The sequence below is a fragment of the Mus pahari genome, chromosome 10 (assembly GCF_900095145.1).
Source record: "Mus pahari chromosome 10, PAHARI_EIJ_v1.1, whole genome shotgun sequence".
NCBI classification, from domain to species: Eukaryota; Metazoa; Chordata; class Mammalia; order Rodentia; family Muridae; genus Mus; species Mus pahari.
In genome coordinates, this window is record NC_034599.1 from 53,038,882 (window position 1) to 53,056,638 (window position 17,757).

At 52.7% G+C, this 17,757-nt stretch overlaps 2 protein-coding genes across 4 annotated transcripts in view; one reads left to right on the forward strand and one right to left on the reverse strand.

Annotated features, from left to right (window-relative positions):
• Positions 1-11,166, forward strand: part of Stra6 (stimulated by retinoic acid 6) — a 91,213-nt gene extending 80,047 nt beyond the window's left edge. Inside the window, exons 8-18 of the mRNA XM_029543580.1 lie at positions 2,297-2,364; positions 2,549-2,628; positions 2,824-2,885; positions 4,577-4,739; positions 6,501-6,576; positions 7,400-7,533; positions 8,475-8,592; positions 8,677-8,778; positions 9,676-9,839; positions 10,272-10,430; positions 10,985-11,166. Of these exons, the coding sequence (XP_029399440.1) occupies positions 2,297-2,364; positions 2,549-2,628; positions 2,824-2,885; positions 4,577-4,739; positions 6,501-6,576; positions 7,400-7,533; positions 8,475-8,592; positions 8,677-8,778; positions 9,676-9,839; positions 10,272-10,430; positions 10,985-11,154 (1,296 nt within the window). The 3' untranslated portion in view covers positions 11,155-11,166. The remainder of the gene's footprint in view (positions 1-2,296; positions 2,365-2,548; positions 2,629-2,823; positions 2,886-4,576; positions 4,740-6,500; positions 6,577-7,399; positions 7,534-8,474; positions 8,593-8,676; positions 8,779-9,675; positions 9,840-10,271; positions 10,431-10,984) is intronic.
• A 3,022-nt stretch (positions 11,167-14,188) lies between these two features.
• Islr (immunoglobulin superfamily containing leucine rich repeat) lies at positions 14,189-17,128 on the reverse strand. 3 transcript variants are annotated; one of them, XM_021206797.2, is made up of 2 exons: positions 16,872-17,128; positions 14,189-16,133 (listed from the first exon to the last, which is right to left on the reverse strand). In XM_021206797.2, exon 2 carries the CDS (start codon positions 16,123-16,125, stop codon positions 14,839-14,841), a length of 1,287 nt encoding a protein of 428 aa, XP_021062456.1. In that variant the 5' UTR covers positions 16,126-16,133; positions 16,872-17,128; the 3' UTR covers positions 14,189-14,838. The 3 variants fall into 3 exon arrangements, with proteins under 3 accessions (XP_021062456.1, XP_021062457.1, XP_029399691.1); XM_021206798.1 differs by lacking the exon at positions 16,872-17,128 and adding an exon at positions 16,331-16,454; XM_029543831.1 differs by lacking the exon at positions 16,872-17,128 and adding an exon at positions 16,285-16,316 and having other exon boundaries at positions 14,191-16,133.
• Between the last annotated feature and the right edge of the window lie 629 nt (positions 17,129-17,757).

A 17,757-nucleotide genomic window follows, 5' to 3' on the forward strand; every position in this document is an offset into this window, starting at 1 on the left:
GTGTGTGTGTGTGTGTGTGTGTGTGTGTGTGTGTGAGAGAGAGAGAGAGAGAGAGAGAGAGAGAGAGAGAGAGAGAGCCCTGGGTCATAGGACAGCTTTCTTGAGTTCTTTTCTTTCTCCATCTGGGTCCTGAGGATCAAACTCAGGCTGTCAGGCTTGGCAAGAACTTTTGCTCACTGAAAGCCTCAGGAAAAAAATCAGAGTAACTGTTTTGTGTTGTCTTCCAGGGCAGAGAGGGCTAAGTCAGGTTCTTGAAAGTCTCCAGGGTTCCCAAGCTGTCTGCAGAGTGGAGACTCAGCAAAGCAGAACTAAAACCAGGGATTCAGTTCTTTGAAACCCCTGAGGGCTGCAGCAATGAGCTATCCAAGAGGCCTGAGAGTCTGCTGGGTTCTGCAGATGCTGGGCTGGTCCAGAAAGCTCATTCTGAACTGATCTTCAGTGTTGAATGATTTCAGATGCAAGGGACTGTTGACTGGTGGGAGTGGCTTCCTGGAGGCAGAATTCAGTGAGTCTGAAGGACAGAGAGCAGCTGGAGGGGAGATCAGCCGAAGGAAGAAGCTGACCATAGGGGTGGGGCTGGGCTGTTTATCCTCATATGTGTGCCCTGGGCAGAATGAAGCTCAGAAGGCAGAATGAAGCTCAGAAGAGATGCTCTATGAGGCAGAGGTTTTATCTGTTAGAAGAGTGCTTGCCTAGCATGCATAAGACCATAGGTTTTTGGTCCTAAGCACCAAGAATAAATTGGGCATCGTGGCCCCCAGAACCTGGGAGAACCAGAAGTTCAAGGCTACCCTAGGATGTAAAAGATAATGACTTTTAAAAAAGAAAGTATTGTGAATAGTTTGAAGGAGTGGATGCTATAAATGGATACCTCATGACAAAGAGAGCATTCTTGAAAAATACTAAGACCTTATCAAGAAGGCGTCTAAGCTTCTCCCACATGTCAGGCGCCGGCTGGATGTTGGGATTTCAGAACCCACTGACTTGGACCTCCCACAGGTAGTGTCTTGTACCAGCCAGGAGATGGGCACCCCCACAAACCCAGTGACTCATCGAGTCGGTAGCCATAGGATTGAAGGTGCAGAGGTCACGAGGCCAAGGAGGGGGCTCAGATGGGGCGAGCAAGGCCCAGGCCAAAGGGGGAAAAACAAAGGTGAAGAGATGAGTTCCCAGCTGCAAACCCAGCCAGGCTGAGTGTCTCTGGGCCCAATCGTGGGCTTGAACAGCACAGCTTCCCTCCCCGCAGCTGACCTAAGTCAGGTAGCTGAGGAGCAGGGCCACCCAGGGTGGTGTTCTCTGGGGTGCATGCTGCTCGGGTCACAGATAGGCAGGCACTGAGCTGGAGCTAAGGAGAAATGAAGGGCGTGGGGAGGGAAAGCCTGTGGACCCAGGAGGCTTATCCGGCCCAGGAGACCCCTGCCTCTTGGTTTGGCTCCAGATCTGCTATCCACACGTAGCAGGGTCCTAAGTGCTCATGGCTTGATCTCCTGAGGTTTACATTCTCTCTGCAAAGCCTAGGGTCCCCCAGAGGACACAGTAGGCCAGTCCCTAGAGACTCCCTCTGCCTCTCAGGGCTTCTTCCGCCCCACCTCCTCTCCTCCACACTTCCAAGAGAGTTAAATCCTTTTGGACATTAGTCAGAAAGAGTTAAGCCACAAGGGACCCAGTTAAGCTTTGCGCTGACCTGCTCCTACCCTGGGTCCCCAGGTTGCCCTGGCAACAGGTGACCCTGGCCTGTATTCTCCCACTGATCCAAACAGAAGTTCATCCCACCTTCCCATGGGCCTCTGACACTGTGCAGGCAGCTTAAGGCCTGGAATGTGGCTTGGGTAAATGCCATTACCCTGTGATCTTCCTAGAGTAAACCATAGCAGGAGGGGAGCCTAAGGCATATGCCCTAGACTGGCACCATCTTGTGTCCTGAGCAGCAGAGAGCCCACAGGGCCCAGGCTTTCCCTTGGCCCCTGTCTTGGCTTGAAGAGGACAGAGAGCCAAGATCTGACTAAGGGGGGATCTTGGGAAGAACTTCCCAGCATTTCAGGTTCTGGGATAGGAGTTTGACTCTCTTTATTGTGGAGGATGTAGATTTCCAGGGTGTGACCCTTGTCCCCATAGGGCATAGGGCATAGGTCAGCCTCCCCACACTCCACCACCACTTTCCTAATCAGGAGGCAGTGAAGAAACTACTTGGTATCCATTCACTCATTCATTCACTTGTTCATCCATTCAGTGTCCTTGGCCAGGGCCCCAGGGACTGCTGGTGGCAAATCTCAGACTGCAATACTTGTCCATACAGGGGCTGCAGACCAGCTACTCCGAGAAGTATCTGAGAACTCTACTTTGCTCAAAGAAGCTGGACAGCTGGTAAGGTCTGGGCATGCCTCAGCAGGCAGAGAGATGGGGCTCAGGGAGCAACGTGTGGGAGGGTAGGGCTGGATGAGTGCTGTGGAGGAGGTTCCTGTTAGAGTCATGGTGCTGGCACTCAATTTGAACGTGGCCTTGAGCAGAGGCCTCTCTCCTGAGGCTCAGCCTATCCATCTGTCTGCAGCTCCCATCCTGCCTCCAAGCGTAGCCTCTTGTCTCGGGCCTGGGCCTTCTCCCATCATTCCATCTACACTCCACAGCCAGGTATGTGATGCAGTGGAGGTCCAGGGTCAGGGAGAGCCTTTGCCCAAAGAAGCTGGTGGGGAGGGAGGTGGTCAGCTTATTCCTCAGAACCCTCATAGGGTTCTTGGACAGGGGACGCACTGTCCTGACTTGGAAGGGATTGGGCCAGAGGCTGGGTCACATTTTTCTCCACATGCTTTCTTCTGGTGACTGTAGGATTCCGCCTGCCCTTGAAGCTGGTGATCTCGGCCACCCTGACAGGAACAGCCACTTACCAGGTGTGTCCTGCAGTTTGCAGTGCTCATTGTCCCCAAACCCCTGTCCTCAGCCCTCCAAATGTGAGACAGCCCAGGCCCAAATCAGATCCCCAGGTGTGGCCCCATTATCCAGTCATCTGTTCTGCATCTTGGAAATACTAGCTTCCCCAGTGGGAGGGATGCTGGCCCTTAGCAGGTTTATATAATGATTTATAAGTTTCAAAGTCATATAAACATGGACTTAAAGTGTACTTCCATTGTGTACTTCCTGGGTGACCTTGGCCAAATTTACCCACCTTCATGAACCTATTAGCTCATCTGTAAAATAGAAGAAATAAAATCACTTTTCTACATTGGGAGAATTTTGTGAGTTGGCTTGTTTGATAAATTACCACCACCTTTAGCATAGGGCCTGTGGCTTAGTAGGTAGAGCATCTGCCTAGGAAATGTGGAACCCTAGGTTAATACCCAGCATCACTTAAACATAAGCCTGTAATCCCAGCACTTAGGAGGTAGAGACAGGAGGCTCAGAAGTTCAAGATTGTCCCTAGTGACAAAGTGAGTTTGAAGCTGGTTTAGGCTAGAGGAGACTTGTCTGAAAAAAAAAAAAGAAAGAAAGAAAGAAAGAAACAAAGTAACAGGCCGGGCTTGGTGGCCCACGCCTTTAATCCCAGCACTTGGGAGGCAGAGGCAGGCGGATTTCTAAATTCGAGGCCAGCCTGGTCTACAGTGTGAGTTCCAGGACAGCCAGGACTACACAGAGAAACCCTGTCTCGAAAAAAACCAAAGAAAGAAAGAAAGAAAGAAAGAAAGAAAGAAAGAAAGAAAGAAAGAAAGAAAGAAAGAAAGAAAGAAAGAAAGAAAGAGAAAGAAAGAAAGAAAGTAACAACAACTCAAACTCCTGGGTGGTGTAGGTCTGATTTGTCTTCATTTTACAATCATGGAAATTGAGGCATAGAGAACCTGATGCAGCCAAGTTCCTATAGCAAATACCTTAGAGCAGCCAAAATTTGAACCCAAGAATGTCTATCTTTAATACGCATTTGCTTTCTTTACCATGGAAAAGTTGGACTCTCTCATGCACACCTACCCCTGTGTGTGTGTGTGTGTGTCTGTCTGTCTGTCTGCCTGTCTGTCTGTCTGTCTGTCTGTCTGCCAAAGGACAACTCCCAGGATCATTCCTTAGTTGCCATACACCTTGTATTTGAAGACAGAATCTTTCACTGGTCTGGAGCTTGCGGGGCAGGCTAGGCTGCCTGGTTAGTGTGAGCCACAGGGATCTGCCTGTCTCTACCTCCCCAGTGCTAGGAGTATAAGCAGGAGCCACCATGCCCAGCTTTTTATATCCATTCTGGGAAAATGAATTCAGGTTTGCCAAGCACTTTACTGACTGAACTATCAGCCCAGCCCCAAACTGAAAATGCGTATATTCTGAAGCTTATGTGGACAAGCAGAGGTAAATAAATAGGTATGGTACAGCTTATCTTTTACCTGTTAGGCTGAAGTCATACATTCATGTCACATTCTGTTTGAAGGCAGACGGACCTGTCCTCAGGTCAGTTCAGGGGCATGTGGCTGCAGCTGGTTAGAGTCTCCCCTAAAAGACTAGGAAAGACTTTTTCAGGATGACACACACACACACACACACACACACACACACATACACACACACACCCCTGGTCCCCTCCATCCTCATAGTGGGGCTTTTCCAGGTGGCCCTGCTGCTGCTGGTGAGTGTGGTGCCTACTGTGCAGAAGGTGAGGGCGGGGATCAACACGGATGTCTCCTACCTGCTGGCTGGCTTTGGGATCGTGCTCTCTGAAGACAGGCAGGAGGTGGTCGAGCTGGTGAAACATCACCTATGGACTGTGGAAGGTGAGACTGCTTGATGCCCCTTAAAAGCCATAGTGGGGATGGTACAGAGGCCACAGGGTGTGGTTTAGCCTGCCATGAACACAAGGGATGCCTTTCCCCCCCCCCCCCGCTCTGGGTCTCCACTCTTCATCTCAAAATGGGGGCAGTTGAAACTTCCATGTCTGTGCAGCCTGTGATCCTTATTAACCTTTGTGACATCTTCCTCTCTCCCAGTCCCAGTATCGTTAACTCTCTAGCTGTAGTGACAGAGAAGTCCATGGCTGTGTGACTTCGGGGTGGAGGAGGGGAAGATGACTAGTAGGTGGGATGGGGGCTGGGCTTTAAATCCCTCTTGGCACAGGTTGCATTCTGGTAGGAACCTGTTTTCTCTTCCGAATCCTTGTCTGTCTGGACCATCTCCTTCTTAATGCTTCCTATGAAATGAGCCTCAAGCCTGTCACACCACCATCTGCTCCTTCAGGGTCTGATATGCCTTATAGCTACCGTCCTATCCATCCCCCTAGCCTCTCCCAGAAGCTTGAGGGGACACATAGGGCAGGGCTGACCTCAAGTTATACAACAGAGCACAGTAGATAGAATATAGAACCCTGAAGCCCAAGTTAGGGCTTCCTTCCACTTTGTCACAAAGTCTGAGGGTCATGACTCCTGGGGACGTGTTCCATTGTCCCACTGGAGGTTCCCTTGCTGAAATGAACATCCTGGCTTTGGGGGACTAGCATGCAATGGTTGCAGCTTAGGCTGCCAACATTGCAGATGGAGGTGTGGCTGCTTTAAATATTTTTCCTGACACCATCCTTCTCCCACAGGCCAGGACATGCTGGCAGTATAAGGCAGAGCAGGGAGGGTACAGAGGCGTGAGCTGCCAAGCCCTCCCTGAATAGTTCCTGTGAGAGACCCTGTAGGCTTGCTGTGAGGGTCTAGGGTGAGACTGGCTACCATGGAGGTTTGGAGCACATCAGCTGCACCAATATTCTTTTTTTTTTTTTTTTTTAAAGACTTATTTATTTATTATATGTAAGCACACTGTAGCTGTCTTCAGACACTCTGGAAGAGGGCGTCAGATCTTGTTACGGGTGGTTGTGAGTCACCATGTGGTTGCTGGGATTTGAACTCTGGACCTTCAGAAGAGCAGTCGGGTGCTCTTACCCACTGAGCCATCTCACCAGCCCACCAATATTCTTATACATATATTTAGAGCTCTCTATTCACCATTACAGGGGCTATGGCCCTGACAGTCTGTCTCTGTGAGGTCAGGGTTTGAGGGAGAGAATAGAGAAGAAGGGCCCCACCCAGAGGCGATAGGTAGCAGTTAGCACCTCTTTCATTATGGTAGGTAGTGAGACAGGACTCTCTGAGTCCTGAACAAGGCCACTGATACAAGTGCAGATGGATTTAGGGCCAGAGTCATTCTGGGAAGTGGGCCATAGCAGCATGGCCATCAGAGTGAAGCCTGTGCTTTTCACAAGGCCCCCTTGCAGTCAGCTACATGGGCAGGAAGAGAGGAGTTGCATGTAGATCTCTCATTACAGGGGTCATAGCAATGTAAGAAACAAAACCAAGGTGAAGGACATGTCTGTGACTCAAAGCTATCCTTTCTCTTTCTTGGCTATCATATGTTACTGGCAGAATGGAGCCATAGACAATGTCAGGTCAGTGTTGGACCCAAGAACTGGAGCTGGACTCCTCTTAGAATAAGGAACAGGGGTCTGAGGCTCTGGAAGATCCTCTAGCCCCTGCCTTCCCCTGCTCTCTCCCATCCAGCATGTTATATCTCAGCTCTGGTCTTGTCCTGCGCATTAACCTTCCTGCTCCTGATCCGTTCCCTGAGGACACACAGGTCAGTTACAGGCCCTGACACTCAGGTACAGAGATAGGGCAAGGATCTAAGTCCTGAGGACTTGAGGGACCCCAATCCAGGAGGGTGGGAGAAGCCACTGTAGGTCAAGCTGCCACAGAATGCATGCCCTGCCCACAGATTGACTGTGTGTGGTGGCTCACTTGCCCCTGGGGACATGGGGACCCGGGGACACATCTGATTGTCCTCAAGTTCTGTGAGTGGTACAGGGAACAACACATTGCTGGTGTTTGCCTGTGAGAAAGGGTCCTGGGAGGGCTGGGAAAGGAGAAGCCAGTTCCAGTGGTTGAAGAGGCTGGGGCTGAGGGATGAAGGGTACCAAAGACAGGTGTGACTTCATGAATAAGGTCAGAGAAGTAGATAAGCAGTTAATAGAAGATGGAGGGTGAGCAGGTACCGTGGAGGGTAGAGGGCCATTCAAGAAGTTGTTCCGAGAAATAATGGATGTAGAGAACTGGTCTACCTAATCTGGTACTCGCCCGGCCTCAGCGTTCCTACTCAAGGACTTTAGACCACAGAGCGGGCCCTACTTGCCCTGGCATTTGAGGCTCTCTGCTTTGCCTTACTCCCTGGTGACCCAGCTGGGTCCCAGTTCTGTTCCTGGTGGTAGTTCAGGTTGTTCCATTTGGGGTCTTCCAAGACTACACCAACCTCGCCTCCTCAGGGCGACCACCCCCAGATTGAGTTATCCACCGGGCTCCTGAAGCCCTGAGGTTCCCTGCTCATGGTCAGATTCTCACCCTAGGTTACCATTTAGGGGTACTGCGTTGTTGTTTCCCAAGGTCACTATTTGTTCTCAACCCAGGGCCAACCTTCAAGCACTACACCGAGGGGCTGCCCTGGATCTGGGACCCCCTCTTCAGAGTATTCACCCCTCTCGCCAAGCCATAGTCAGCTGGATGAGTTTCAGTGCCTACCAGACGGCCTTCAGCTGCCTTGGTGAGCCCACTTGCTTTGTTCCCAGAGCTGGGCCCTGGTGGGAGGTATGGGTACTTGGCAAAAATTTTCCTGGGCTGGGCAGTCAGGGGAACTCGCCCACCCTCTTTGCTCTCAGGAAGCTTGCTCTAGATGATGGTTAGGAGCCCCCAGAAAGGGGAACCCTTCAGAGGAAGGTACATCTGGGTAATTGTGGACAGGATGGACACGGGTCTGCATGTAGCACATTTAAGGTAGCACGTGGATGCTTCTGTTGGAGATGTCTGGCCGTAGGGGGTTGCCTCAAGGTGAAGGGTTCCTCGTTCCTGGGAGATGCTAGCAACATGGCCATGTGAGGGTTGCATGGGGGTGCTGCCCTGAGATAATCTGCTCAGATGACCCTCAAGGAGTCTTCTAGACTTATGCCTCAAGTTCTCCCTTTAGACACCATGGTATACAGCATACTTGAACTGTAAGTGACCTGGCTCCTCCTGGAAGTCCAAAGGCCAGACCTGGTCCTCAGATCTCTCATTCTCGCCCGGAGAGGAGGCAAGGTGTGATGGGGGATGGAGGAAATAGTTAAACTAACATGTTTGTTCCTCCTCTTGGTCAACCTTAGACCTCCCAAGTTCTTCTGTATACACCTTCCCAGGTAACTGTATAGTCCGATGGTTTCCATTGCCACACTCAGCACCTACAGGTGCTAAGCTCTGATTCACAGTCACACACATGCTTATTATGCCCAAAGAACTCAGGATCAAGTGGGAACAATCACATGAGGCTCCTGGAGTCTTAAAAGAGCCCTCCAAGGTAGGGACTACTATCCTTATTTTACAGATGAAGAAACCAAGGCTCAGGCAGTGACATGGAATGGAAATAGCACAGACACCCTTAGTGGCTTCCTTGAGTTAACTGGCTTTTGCAGAACCTTTTTTCTGTCCCCTTGTCCCTTCTGCCCTCTGCAGGGCTCCTGGTGCAGCAGGTCATCTTCTTCTTGGGGACCACAGCCCTGGCCTTCCTGGTGTTTGTGCCTTTACTGCATGGCAGGAATCTCCTGCTCCTGCGATCCCTGGAATCCACGTGGTGAGTGAGGCAAAGAACAGGGGCTTTGGGACTTTCTGAAGAGCCCACTAACAACAACCCTCTCCACATCCCACCCACATACAGGCCCTTCTGGCTGACTCTGGCCTTAGCTGTAATCCTGCAGAATGTAGCAGCCAACTGGATCTTCCTAAAGACTCACCATGGATACCCAGAGCTGACCAACCGGTAAGACGGGCCCTGAGTGTGTGGTTCCCTCAGACCCCACACTCCTCTCTCTGTAGATTTGGCCTTCTAAAAATGCCTCCTTCTTAGCTGTCACAGAGCTAATCTTTGTTCAGGAGATTCTGGGATGCTGAGAACCCACAACCTTGCAAACCCGGGGCTTAGTGTATGGTGGATACACACTCTACTACTGAGCTGTGAACCCAGCTCTGCCAAGAGTCTTTCTTGCTTTGAGGACCACTAACATCCTACTCCCTCAGATGTCTCACTGTGGAGCTCTTGGCTCCCAAGAGGAGCTTGGAGTTTGTGGACAGGGGACCCAGAGGAGGAAGGTGGGAACATAGGGGTCACACAGATACAGGTGGAGGGTTGGGGAGATGACTCAGTTGGTAAAGTGCTTGCCATGTAAGCATGAGACCCTGAGTTCAGTTGTTCCTCAGCTCCCACATTAAAAGTTGGGCATGGCTGGGTGGGGTGGCACACACCTTTCATCCCAGCACTCAGGAGGCAGAGGCAGGTGGATTTCTGAGTTCGAGGCCAGCCTGGTCTACAAAGTGAGTTCCAGGACAGCCAGGGCTATACAGAGAAACCCTGTCTCGAAAAACAAACAAACAAATAAAGTTGGGCACGGTGGCACGTCTAGAGGATCCCTGGGGCTTGCGGGCCAACTTAGTCTTCCTGAATCAGTGAGCTCCAGGTTGAGTGAGAGATCCTGTCTCAAAAAACAGCGATAGAGGCAGACACCTGAAACTAAACTCTGGTCTCCCTGGGCTGTACAAAAGGACACCCAGTAATTGTCAGTGGATAACAACAGAGCCTGAGGGCATGGAGGTATGACCCTGGCCTGGCACAAGACCGTGGGGGGAGGCAGGCCTCAGCCTTTCTCCTCCCTACCCCCAGGCGCATGCTCTTCGTAGCTACTTTTCTTCTCTTCCCCGTCAACGTGCTGGTGGGAGCCGTAATGGCCGTCTGGCGGGTGCTCCTCTCTTCTCTCTACAACACTGTTCACCTCGGCCAGCTGGACCTCAGCCTGCTGCCGCAGAGAGCAGCTTCCCTGGATCCAGGTAGGGGTCACTAGGCAGGGACTGGGGGGACTGAGCTGTCCAAGCAGCTGCTGCACCCTGACCTCTGAGCCTGACCGCGCCGCCTGACGAGTAGGTTTTTCTGTTTCCATGTGCAGCAGGTGTGTGAGCACTGTCAATGCTCTGTGGTGCGAGGCATGTGTGGGCAGTGTGTGCGCACTGCCAGGGCTTCGCAGGTGTGTGCGGTATGTGTGCTCGGAGACGCGCCAGAGCTTCTTGGTGCAGGACAAGCTTGTGCGGCAGGGTGGCTATGGTGTGTTCTAAAAAGAGTGCCAGAGCCTGTGTGCTCCATGCTTTGTTTGATGCTGGTGTGTATGTATACATACCCCCCTGAATGCCTCTCTCTGTTTCTGCGTGCCTCTAGTCTGCCAAGGGCCCCTTATGCCTCAGCCTTCTGTCCCAAACCCATCCTAGGCTACCACACATACCGAAACTTCCTGAGGATTGAGGCCAGCCAGTCACACCCGGGAGTCATCGCCTTCTGTGCACTGCTCCTCCATGCGCCGCCGAGTCCACAGCCCCGGCCCCCACTGGCCCCTCAGGACAGCCTCAGACCGGCAGAAGAAGAAGAAGGTACTTCTTAACCCCCGCTGCGGATGTAGATAGGCTCCCAGTTTCTCAGGAAGGAGTCACAGGAGGCCCCTTCCAAAATAGTGAGGCAGGAAAAGTCTCTTGTCTGCTGTCCTGCAGCTTCCTGTGGACAACCCTCCTGCTCGGGTCTCAGGGTACTTTTGTCTTTACCATGGACTCGCACACACATATATCTTCTGTGTGCACAGAGAATGGAATGGCTGCCTAGCTACTCCTCCCTGGCTTCCTCCAGGAGTGAGGTACCACCTCCTTCTGCCCAGGAGGTCTATGGTAGGGAATATGAAGCTGGTTCCCACTTCCCTAACTCTCACCTTCGGCTGTCTGTCTGACAGCCTCAGTCCCTTGCCCTCATCCACTCTGCTCTTCCACCAGCAGCATGAAATGCTTCTGCAGCCCAGCTTTCTGCTCCTGCTGGGAGCTGGAACCCGGGCTGTGCCTGGGGGTTTTAGATCCCTCTCAGGTCTGTGGCCTGCGGAAGCTTGGCTGGGGTGCAAAGAAGCCCTCCCTCCATCCCCTTCTCTCTTCCTCTCTCTCAGGGATGCAGTTGCTACAGACCAAGGACCTGCTGGCCAAGGGAGCAGGACCCAAAGGCAGCCAGAGCAGGGCCCGCTGGGGTCTGGCCTACACATTGCTCCACAACCCAAGCCTGCAGGCCTTCCGGAAGGCAGCCCTTACTAGTGCCAAGGCCAATGGCATCCAGCCCTGAGCATGAAGAAAACCACACCACCCTGCCTTTAGTGCCGAGGCACATTCCTGTCTCCCATCCTCCCTCCCATTCATGTCTGCAACCTCCTCCCCACCCCACCCCCACCCCCCCCAACCCCAACAGCAGCAGCTCTGCCAGCCAGCCGATCCCTGTGGCATCAGGGGACTGGAGTCACTGTGTCTACACCACCAGCTTCCAGAGGACTTTGGTCTATGCTTGTCCACCAGGCTAACAGCTAGGGCTCTAGAGAAAGCAGCTAGTGGGTCCTTTGTCTTGGAACGGGCAGGGTAAGGGTGGGCACATTTAGGCCTCTTCTCCACACACTGGCTCTGCTGTCAGTTTGGGGGGCCTCAGCGAGGCCGCTCTTACTCCCTCCCCGTTGGGGATGAAAGGCCTGAATATCTCCCATCCCAGCTGGCCGCACCTCAGCCCCAGCCCTCCCACTATGAAAGTGGAACCTGTGTGGGCTTCATCTCTTCCCCGGCTCTCTCCTTCCTCTCTCTTCCTACCACTCCCGCCCCTTCTTGGGCAGCCAAGTCAGACTCCAAGAGGCCCCAGTGAGCTGCCCTCTCCAAAAACCAGATTTTTTTTTTTTTTTTTTTTGTAGTTTTAATGCCATTAGTTGTCATGAAAGAAGTTAGTGTGCTCTCTGTAATAAATGTGCCTCTGAGGAACATCCCTCCTTCCTAGAGGAGGGCTCTCAGAGGAACCACCTACACTGTCTGTAAAGCTAATCTGAGCTCCATTTGGGACAGTTGGGGGATACTTCCAACAAAGTGCTGGGCTGGACACTGGGTAGGTGTAGAGAGAATCCCCGGTTTGGGGTGACCTGACGAGGGACCTTACAATGCCATTTCTGGACAGCGTAGATGTTGGACTTTGGGGTATTAAAGAACGAGCAGGATCTGGGAAGAAGAGGCTGCAGGAATGGCAGAAACCCTAGGGAATAAAGCAAGGCTTGGAGAGGAGGCTCGGGGCAGAGGAGGCTAATGTCAGCGGAACGAGCATGCAGGGGGCGGCAGAGATACAGACACATTGGGGTCTTGGACGAGACGGAAGCTGCATGAATCAGGGGGATGCTCTTGATGTGGTTCACCCTGTTTGGATCAGGGGACCCTCAAAATCATAACTGTTTATTCCCAACCATAGGTCAACCACATGCACAGGTCACCAGAGGTGCCTCCTGACCATGATCAGGGCTGCCCGAGGGCCAGAGAAAGCATGCTCTAAGTGCCCCCCTTAGCCTACTGTAAAATGCCTTCTATGTGGGCTATCAGCAATCTACACAGTCACAGGAGGACCACTCTGATTCTGCCTCTGCCCTTAACAAGGAGACAGTCACAAGTCTAGGGCACCTAAGAAAGTGTGGGTCAAAGAAAAGGGCCTGGTTCACTCTGAAGGTGGGAGAAAATCAAGAAAACTTCCTGGAGGAGGTGATGGAGAAAACCGATTCTATGTGAAGACCCAATGAAGAGCAAGAAAAGGTTATACTGGGGGAAGGGCAGGCATAGGGTATGTAAAGACGAAGATGATGCAGCTTCACAGGCTATGCAAGAAGGCACAGATAGGAGTGGACCACATGTGGGGAGCCAGTCAGAGGATCCATCGCTGGGTGGGAAGTTCATGCTATACTCTATGGATGGTAGGAGCCCCAAAACAAAGAAGTAGCTAGTTCATGTGGGACACAATAGTCCCCATGCTGTTCTGCCTCACGTGGTAGGTGCCAGGTGCTAGAATTAAATGCTGCATGGATCTCCAAGATGCCCAGCCTGCTCAGTGATGAGTGGGGTGGGCATGGATGCTGGACTCCAAGGCAGAACTGTCAAGTCTAAATGGTCAGTCAGTCGGACCTTGAAACACTACCTTGTCTGTGTGCTTTGGGGGAAAATAGGCTCTCACATAGCCCAGGCTGGCCTCAAATTTGCTGTGCAGAATAAGAATCTGACCTTCCTGACTCTTTCTTGAGTGCCCACCCCCTGAAGCATGCACCACTACTCCAGGGCTACATGCATGCCAGGCAAGCACTCTGCCAACACAGTTACATTCCTGGCCTGCCCTTTGTCATTTGAGTTCTGACACACCCGAAACCCAGAGATGGGCAGTGACTTACCCCAGGAACACAGCATATGGAATCTGGCTCCATCCTGGTGCTTTCTCTCAGACGTGAAGACATTCTTGGCCCTGCCTGGTTGATGCTGACAAGGACTGGACATGAGCTGCAAGTTGGAGGAGGATGAGGGAGAAAGGAGGCCCTCACATGTGGACCCAAGTATGGGGGAGGGGCTGGCCAGCTGCCCAAAGCACAGCTGCTACTCCAGACTCAATCTCCTGCCTTCGGTCTGCTGAGCTAAGCAGTCCTAGGGCTCTGGAAAGAGGCCAGGCCTCCCCCTGAAGGTCTTCATCCCTATGAGCATACAGCCAGTCTTTAAAGGTGGGGAGTAGCGAGACCCCTCTGACCTAGCACAGACATGGAGTTCTGCAGCATCTCTGCTGGCAGAACTATCTAGATCCTCACTGCTATGGCTGACCTCTAACTCCCAGTTCTACCTCAGGTATCTGAAGAGAGAGCCTGGGTGCAACTGTGTTTTCCCGTCTCCTTCCTCCTGTCTTCAGTTTCTTCCTTGTGCTCTGTCCCCTATTTCCCCAACCTTCCTTCAGTAGCCTTCCTTCCTCTTGCCGATCTGTCCCCAGTCATATACATTTCTATTCCTGACACTCTTCTTAGGGCTACAGCCCAGGCCTTCCCATCACCTTACAAACCCTTTATAAAATGCAGAAAGCAATGCTCCGGTTTCTGTCTCCCTCGTCCCATGGGCTTAGTTTGAAGACAGAAAATCTGTAGCTTGGCACATGTTAAGGCTTAGTAATAAGTCTGGGCTCCCCTCCCATGCCACCTGAAACACTCCACATATGTCCTCTGGTTCTTGTCCTGTGTTGGCACAACTCTCACATATGGCCATCCCACCCTCTGATAAAGAGTCTTTGATTCCCAACAGAACTCTAAGCAGACGAAAGCAGGGCATCAGAAATGCTGTTTTTATTTTATTTTATTTTTCTGCTACCCAGACTGGCTAGCCTCTTCGGAGGAGGAGGGGGAGCAGGTATCAAGAGGCAGGCACAAGCTGTGCGGCTTGGGGTGAGAGGAGAGAAAGGCCCAGTGAGGGACGATTTCCACATCTCATCAGATCGCATTGTGAGGACAGGAAAGCTTTTAGCCTCCCCAGCCATGGCCTGTGGTACCTCCTTTCCAGATCCTGTACTGTCCACTCCAGACCCCCTTCTAGCCCAGCCCCAGTGCCCACCTGGATGGCCTCCACAAGCTCCTTACCTCCACGCCTAGAACTCTCAAAGTGGGTCAGGTTAAAGCATCGTTGTTGCCCTGTTAGCAGGCTGTCCCTGCTAGGAGCACAGACAATGCTGTTAGCCGCAACTAGCACTAGAGATGATGAGTTTTGGGATATAGCTCTATCCTAGCTGCTAGTTCTGAGCAGATCTGCAAGTTGGAGTAATGAGCGGCCTGGAAGAGCTTAGAAAAGGTGATAGGAAAATGTGAAGTCCCCAGGCTAACCTCAGGTCTCACCAATTCCAGACCTCGTGGTGCTAAGAAGGAACATTGGCAAGAACGTGATCAGGGGGAGTTAGGAAGGCCCTGAAGCTGCTCTAGCCAACCAGGGCAGGGTGTAGTTAGAAGTAGAAAAAAGAGAGAACAAGCAGGCTTTGGCCTAGCAGGAGTATGCCGGAGAACTGCTGCGCAGGCCTCCCTTCTGCAGCTATTGCAGCCTCTGGGGGCCCAGCACGGCTGAGGTAAATGATAACCACGTTGTCTTCTGGTCCGGATGGCTGTACCTCATTGTCAACCGTATAGCAGCCCTTGCCCTCCACTGCTTTGCCATGGAACTTGCGCCCCACGGCATCCTCTCCCCCCTCACCTGGGGTGGCCAATGCCACATTTACAGAGCTTTCGGCACTGCCTAGCTCATTGGTGGCCAGGCAGCTATAGGTGCCCTCCTCCAGCTTGCCAAAGTCAGGGATAAGCAGGCTGCCATTGGCAAAGGCCTGGAAGCGTGGCTGCGCTCTGGTTGCAAGGGCACCAGGCAGGGCACGTCCATCAGTGCCTACATTAGGACTGGCGATCTCCACCGTGCCGCCTGGGGTGTGAATGTGCCAATGAAGCTGGGGGGCTGGCTGTCCATCCACATCACAGTGGAGTGCCAGCACGAAGCCAGGCCGTAGCTCTGCTCCATCTTGGCTGGGCTGGTAGCTTAGTTGCACTGAGGGGGCTGAGCAGGGCAGGGGTGGCAGGCGGCTTAGTGGGGTACCCTTTAGCACGTGGGGGGAAGTACAGGCAATGTTGTCCTGTTCTGGAATAGACACCGCTGAGGCCAGGGCCCATGTCTTGAACCACACGATGCCACAGGTGCAGTCGAAAGGGTTGTCATTGATCTGCAAGTGGGACAGCGCGGTGAGTGGCGTGAAGGTGCCCTCGGCCAACGCGTGCAGGCGGTTGTGGTTGAGCTGCAGGGAACGCAGGGCGCGGAGGCTGCGGAAGGCATCCCGGGGGATGAAGGCTAACTCATTGCTGTCCATCTTGAGCAGCTGCAGAGCGCTGAGATTGTGCAGGTCGCTCCAGGCAAACTCAGAGATGAGGTTGTGGCTGAGGTCCAGACTCTTGAGATGGCTCAGAGGGGCCAGAGCACCAACAGCCACCGAGCGAATCTCATTGTGTGCCAGCCACAGCGACTGTAATAGGGGCACTTCCCTGAAGGCTCCCTCCAGCAGGCCTGGCAGCCTGTTGGCTGACAGGCTCAGTGTGGTCACATTGGCTGGGAAGCCCGGTGGCACACCCTCTAGGTCACGATAGGCACAGTCAGCAATCTGGAAGCCATACTTCTCCCCACAGTCACAGGGCTCTGGACAAGCTCGCACCAGGTTCAGGAGAACAGCCCAACAGAGCAGGCACAGTGCCCGCATGGTACGTCCTACGGGGAAGGGCATGCCACCCTGGTGAGCCTAAGGATTCATAGAAAGGACTTGTCCCTCCTCAGATCCCTGCCCAAACTCTCCCCGTTAGAAGGCCCTGTTCCACACAACCCAGTCGGAATCCAATACCACCTAACCCACCACCCTCACCCCGACAGGAGAAGAAACCGAGGCCCAGAGGAGGGCTGGGACTTGCCAAGGTCGTGCAGGCAGGCAGCGTGAAGACAAGATGGAAGTGGACCCCAGCTTCTTCTTTGCACACAGCTCTTTCTGCCTCGGCCTGTTCCTAGCTGACTTTATGACTTGAAATCTGTTTTCCAGCCACCCCCTTCCCCCAGCACTGCATAGAACCTCCCTTCTGCCCTCCCACATCCTGGCTACGGCCCCTCCCACTAGAGCCCCCCATAGGTATGTTTTGCTGCCCTGGTCCAGACAAGGCCCCTTGTGCAATGCACACACACACACACACACACCCTCCACCCCTCCCACTCTGTGGCCTGTTCTGTTCAAACTACCCCAGGCAGCTGCCTAAATAAACCAGCTAGGACCTTTCGGCTAAGGCAGGGGGGCCAGAGGCTCAGCCCAAATGCAGCTGGGAGTTCTGGGCTTGAGATTGTCCAAGCAGATGCTCTGAGCAGGGGCCTGTTCCAAGTCCCTCAAACCCACAGGGATGTGCTAAAAACACACCCCTAACTTCCTCCCTCCCAGCCAGGGGGGCCCCTTCTTTCCTGACTTACCTCCAAACTGTTCTTCTGAAGTCAAGCTGAACAGCTTTTAAGATGGAACCAAAGCATCTAAGGACTAGATTGCTTGCAAGTCCACAGGACCAGGGCTGCTGGAGGAGGGGTCTGGCTGGTTTGCACACCAGGCTCAACGGGGTGCACCAGACTGCTCTAAGCAGGGCTGTGGGGAAGGCTCTGTGCTGCTAGACTCCTTTCAACAAAATGAAACTGAGTTTCAGCAACAGGGACTCTGCTTCATAGCTGACACTAGAAACTGGACAGGGAAAGAGGCCAAATTTGGGTTGTTCATCTCTCTCTCTCTCTCTCTCTCTCTCTCTCTCTCTCTCTCTCTCTCTCTCTCTCTCTCTTCTCTCTGAAGTTCCAACTTCCTTAAAGTCACAGCACTATCTGGGCAGGACCCAAGAAAAGATGAGGCCAGAAAGTTGTTTTTTTAATTTATTTTTTTAATGGGGGAAGGGTGAGAAACTGGATCTCATGGAAAGTGGGAAATTTCTAACCTCGCATCCAACAAGGGAAAAAAAAGCAGCCCCTTCCTCCTGCCTGGCTGTGCTGGTGTTTGTGTGTGCCTGTGGGCTTGGCGGTGGTGGGGAGTGGATGTCACTGTGTGTGGACAAGTCTGTATATTAGGGACATGCAGTAGGAGACGTGTGTGTCTGTGTGGGACTGTGTGATGGTGGTTTGTATCTGGACATGAATTCGTGAGTGTGTATTCCTGCGCGTCTCACTTAGTGTCTGTCTGTCTGTCTGTCTGTCTGTCTGTCTGTCTGTCTGTGTGTGTGTGTGTGTGTGTGTGTGTGTGTGTGTGTGTGTGTGCTGGGGCTTCTTGTTGAAAAACTGTAAGGGCCAAAGTGTAGGAAACAGCCACCAAGCTCTAACCCCT

Coding starts and splice junctions, on each gene's coding strand:
- Islr (XM_021206797.2), bottom strand. CDS start 16,125: ATGCGGGCACTGTGCCTGCTCTGTTGGGCTGTTCTCCTGAACCTGGTG.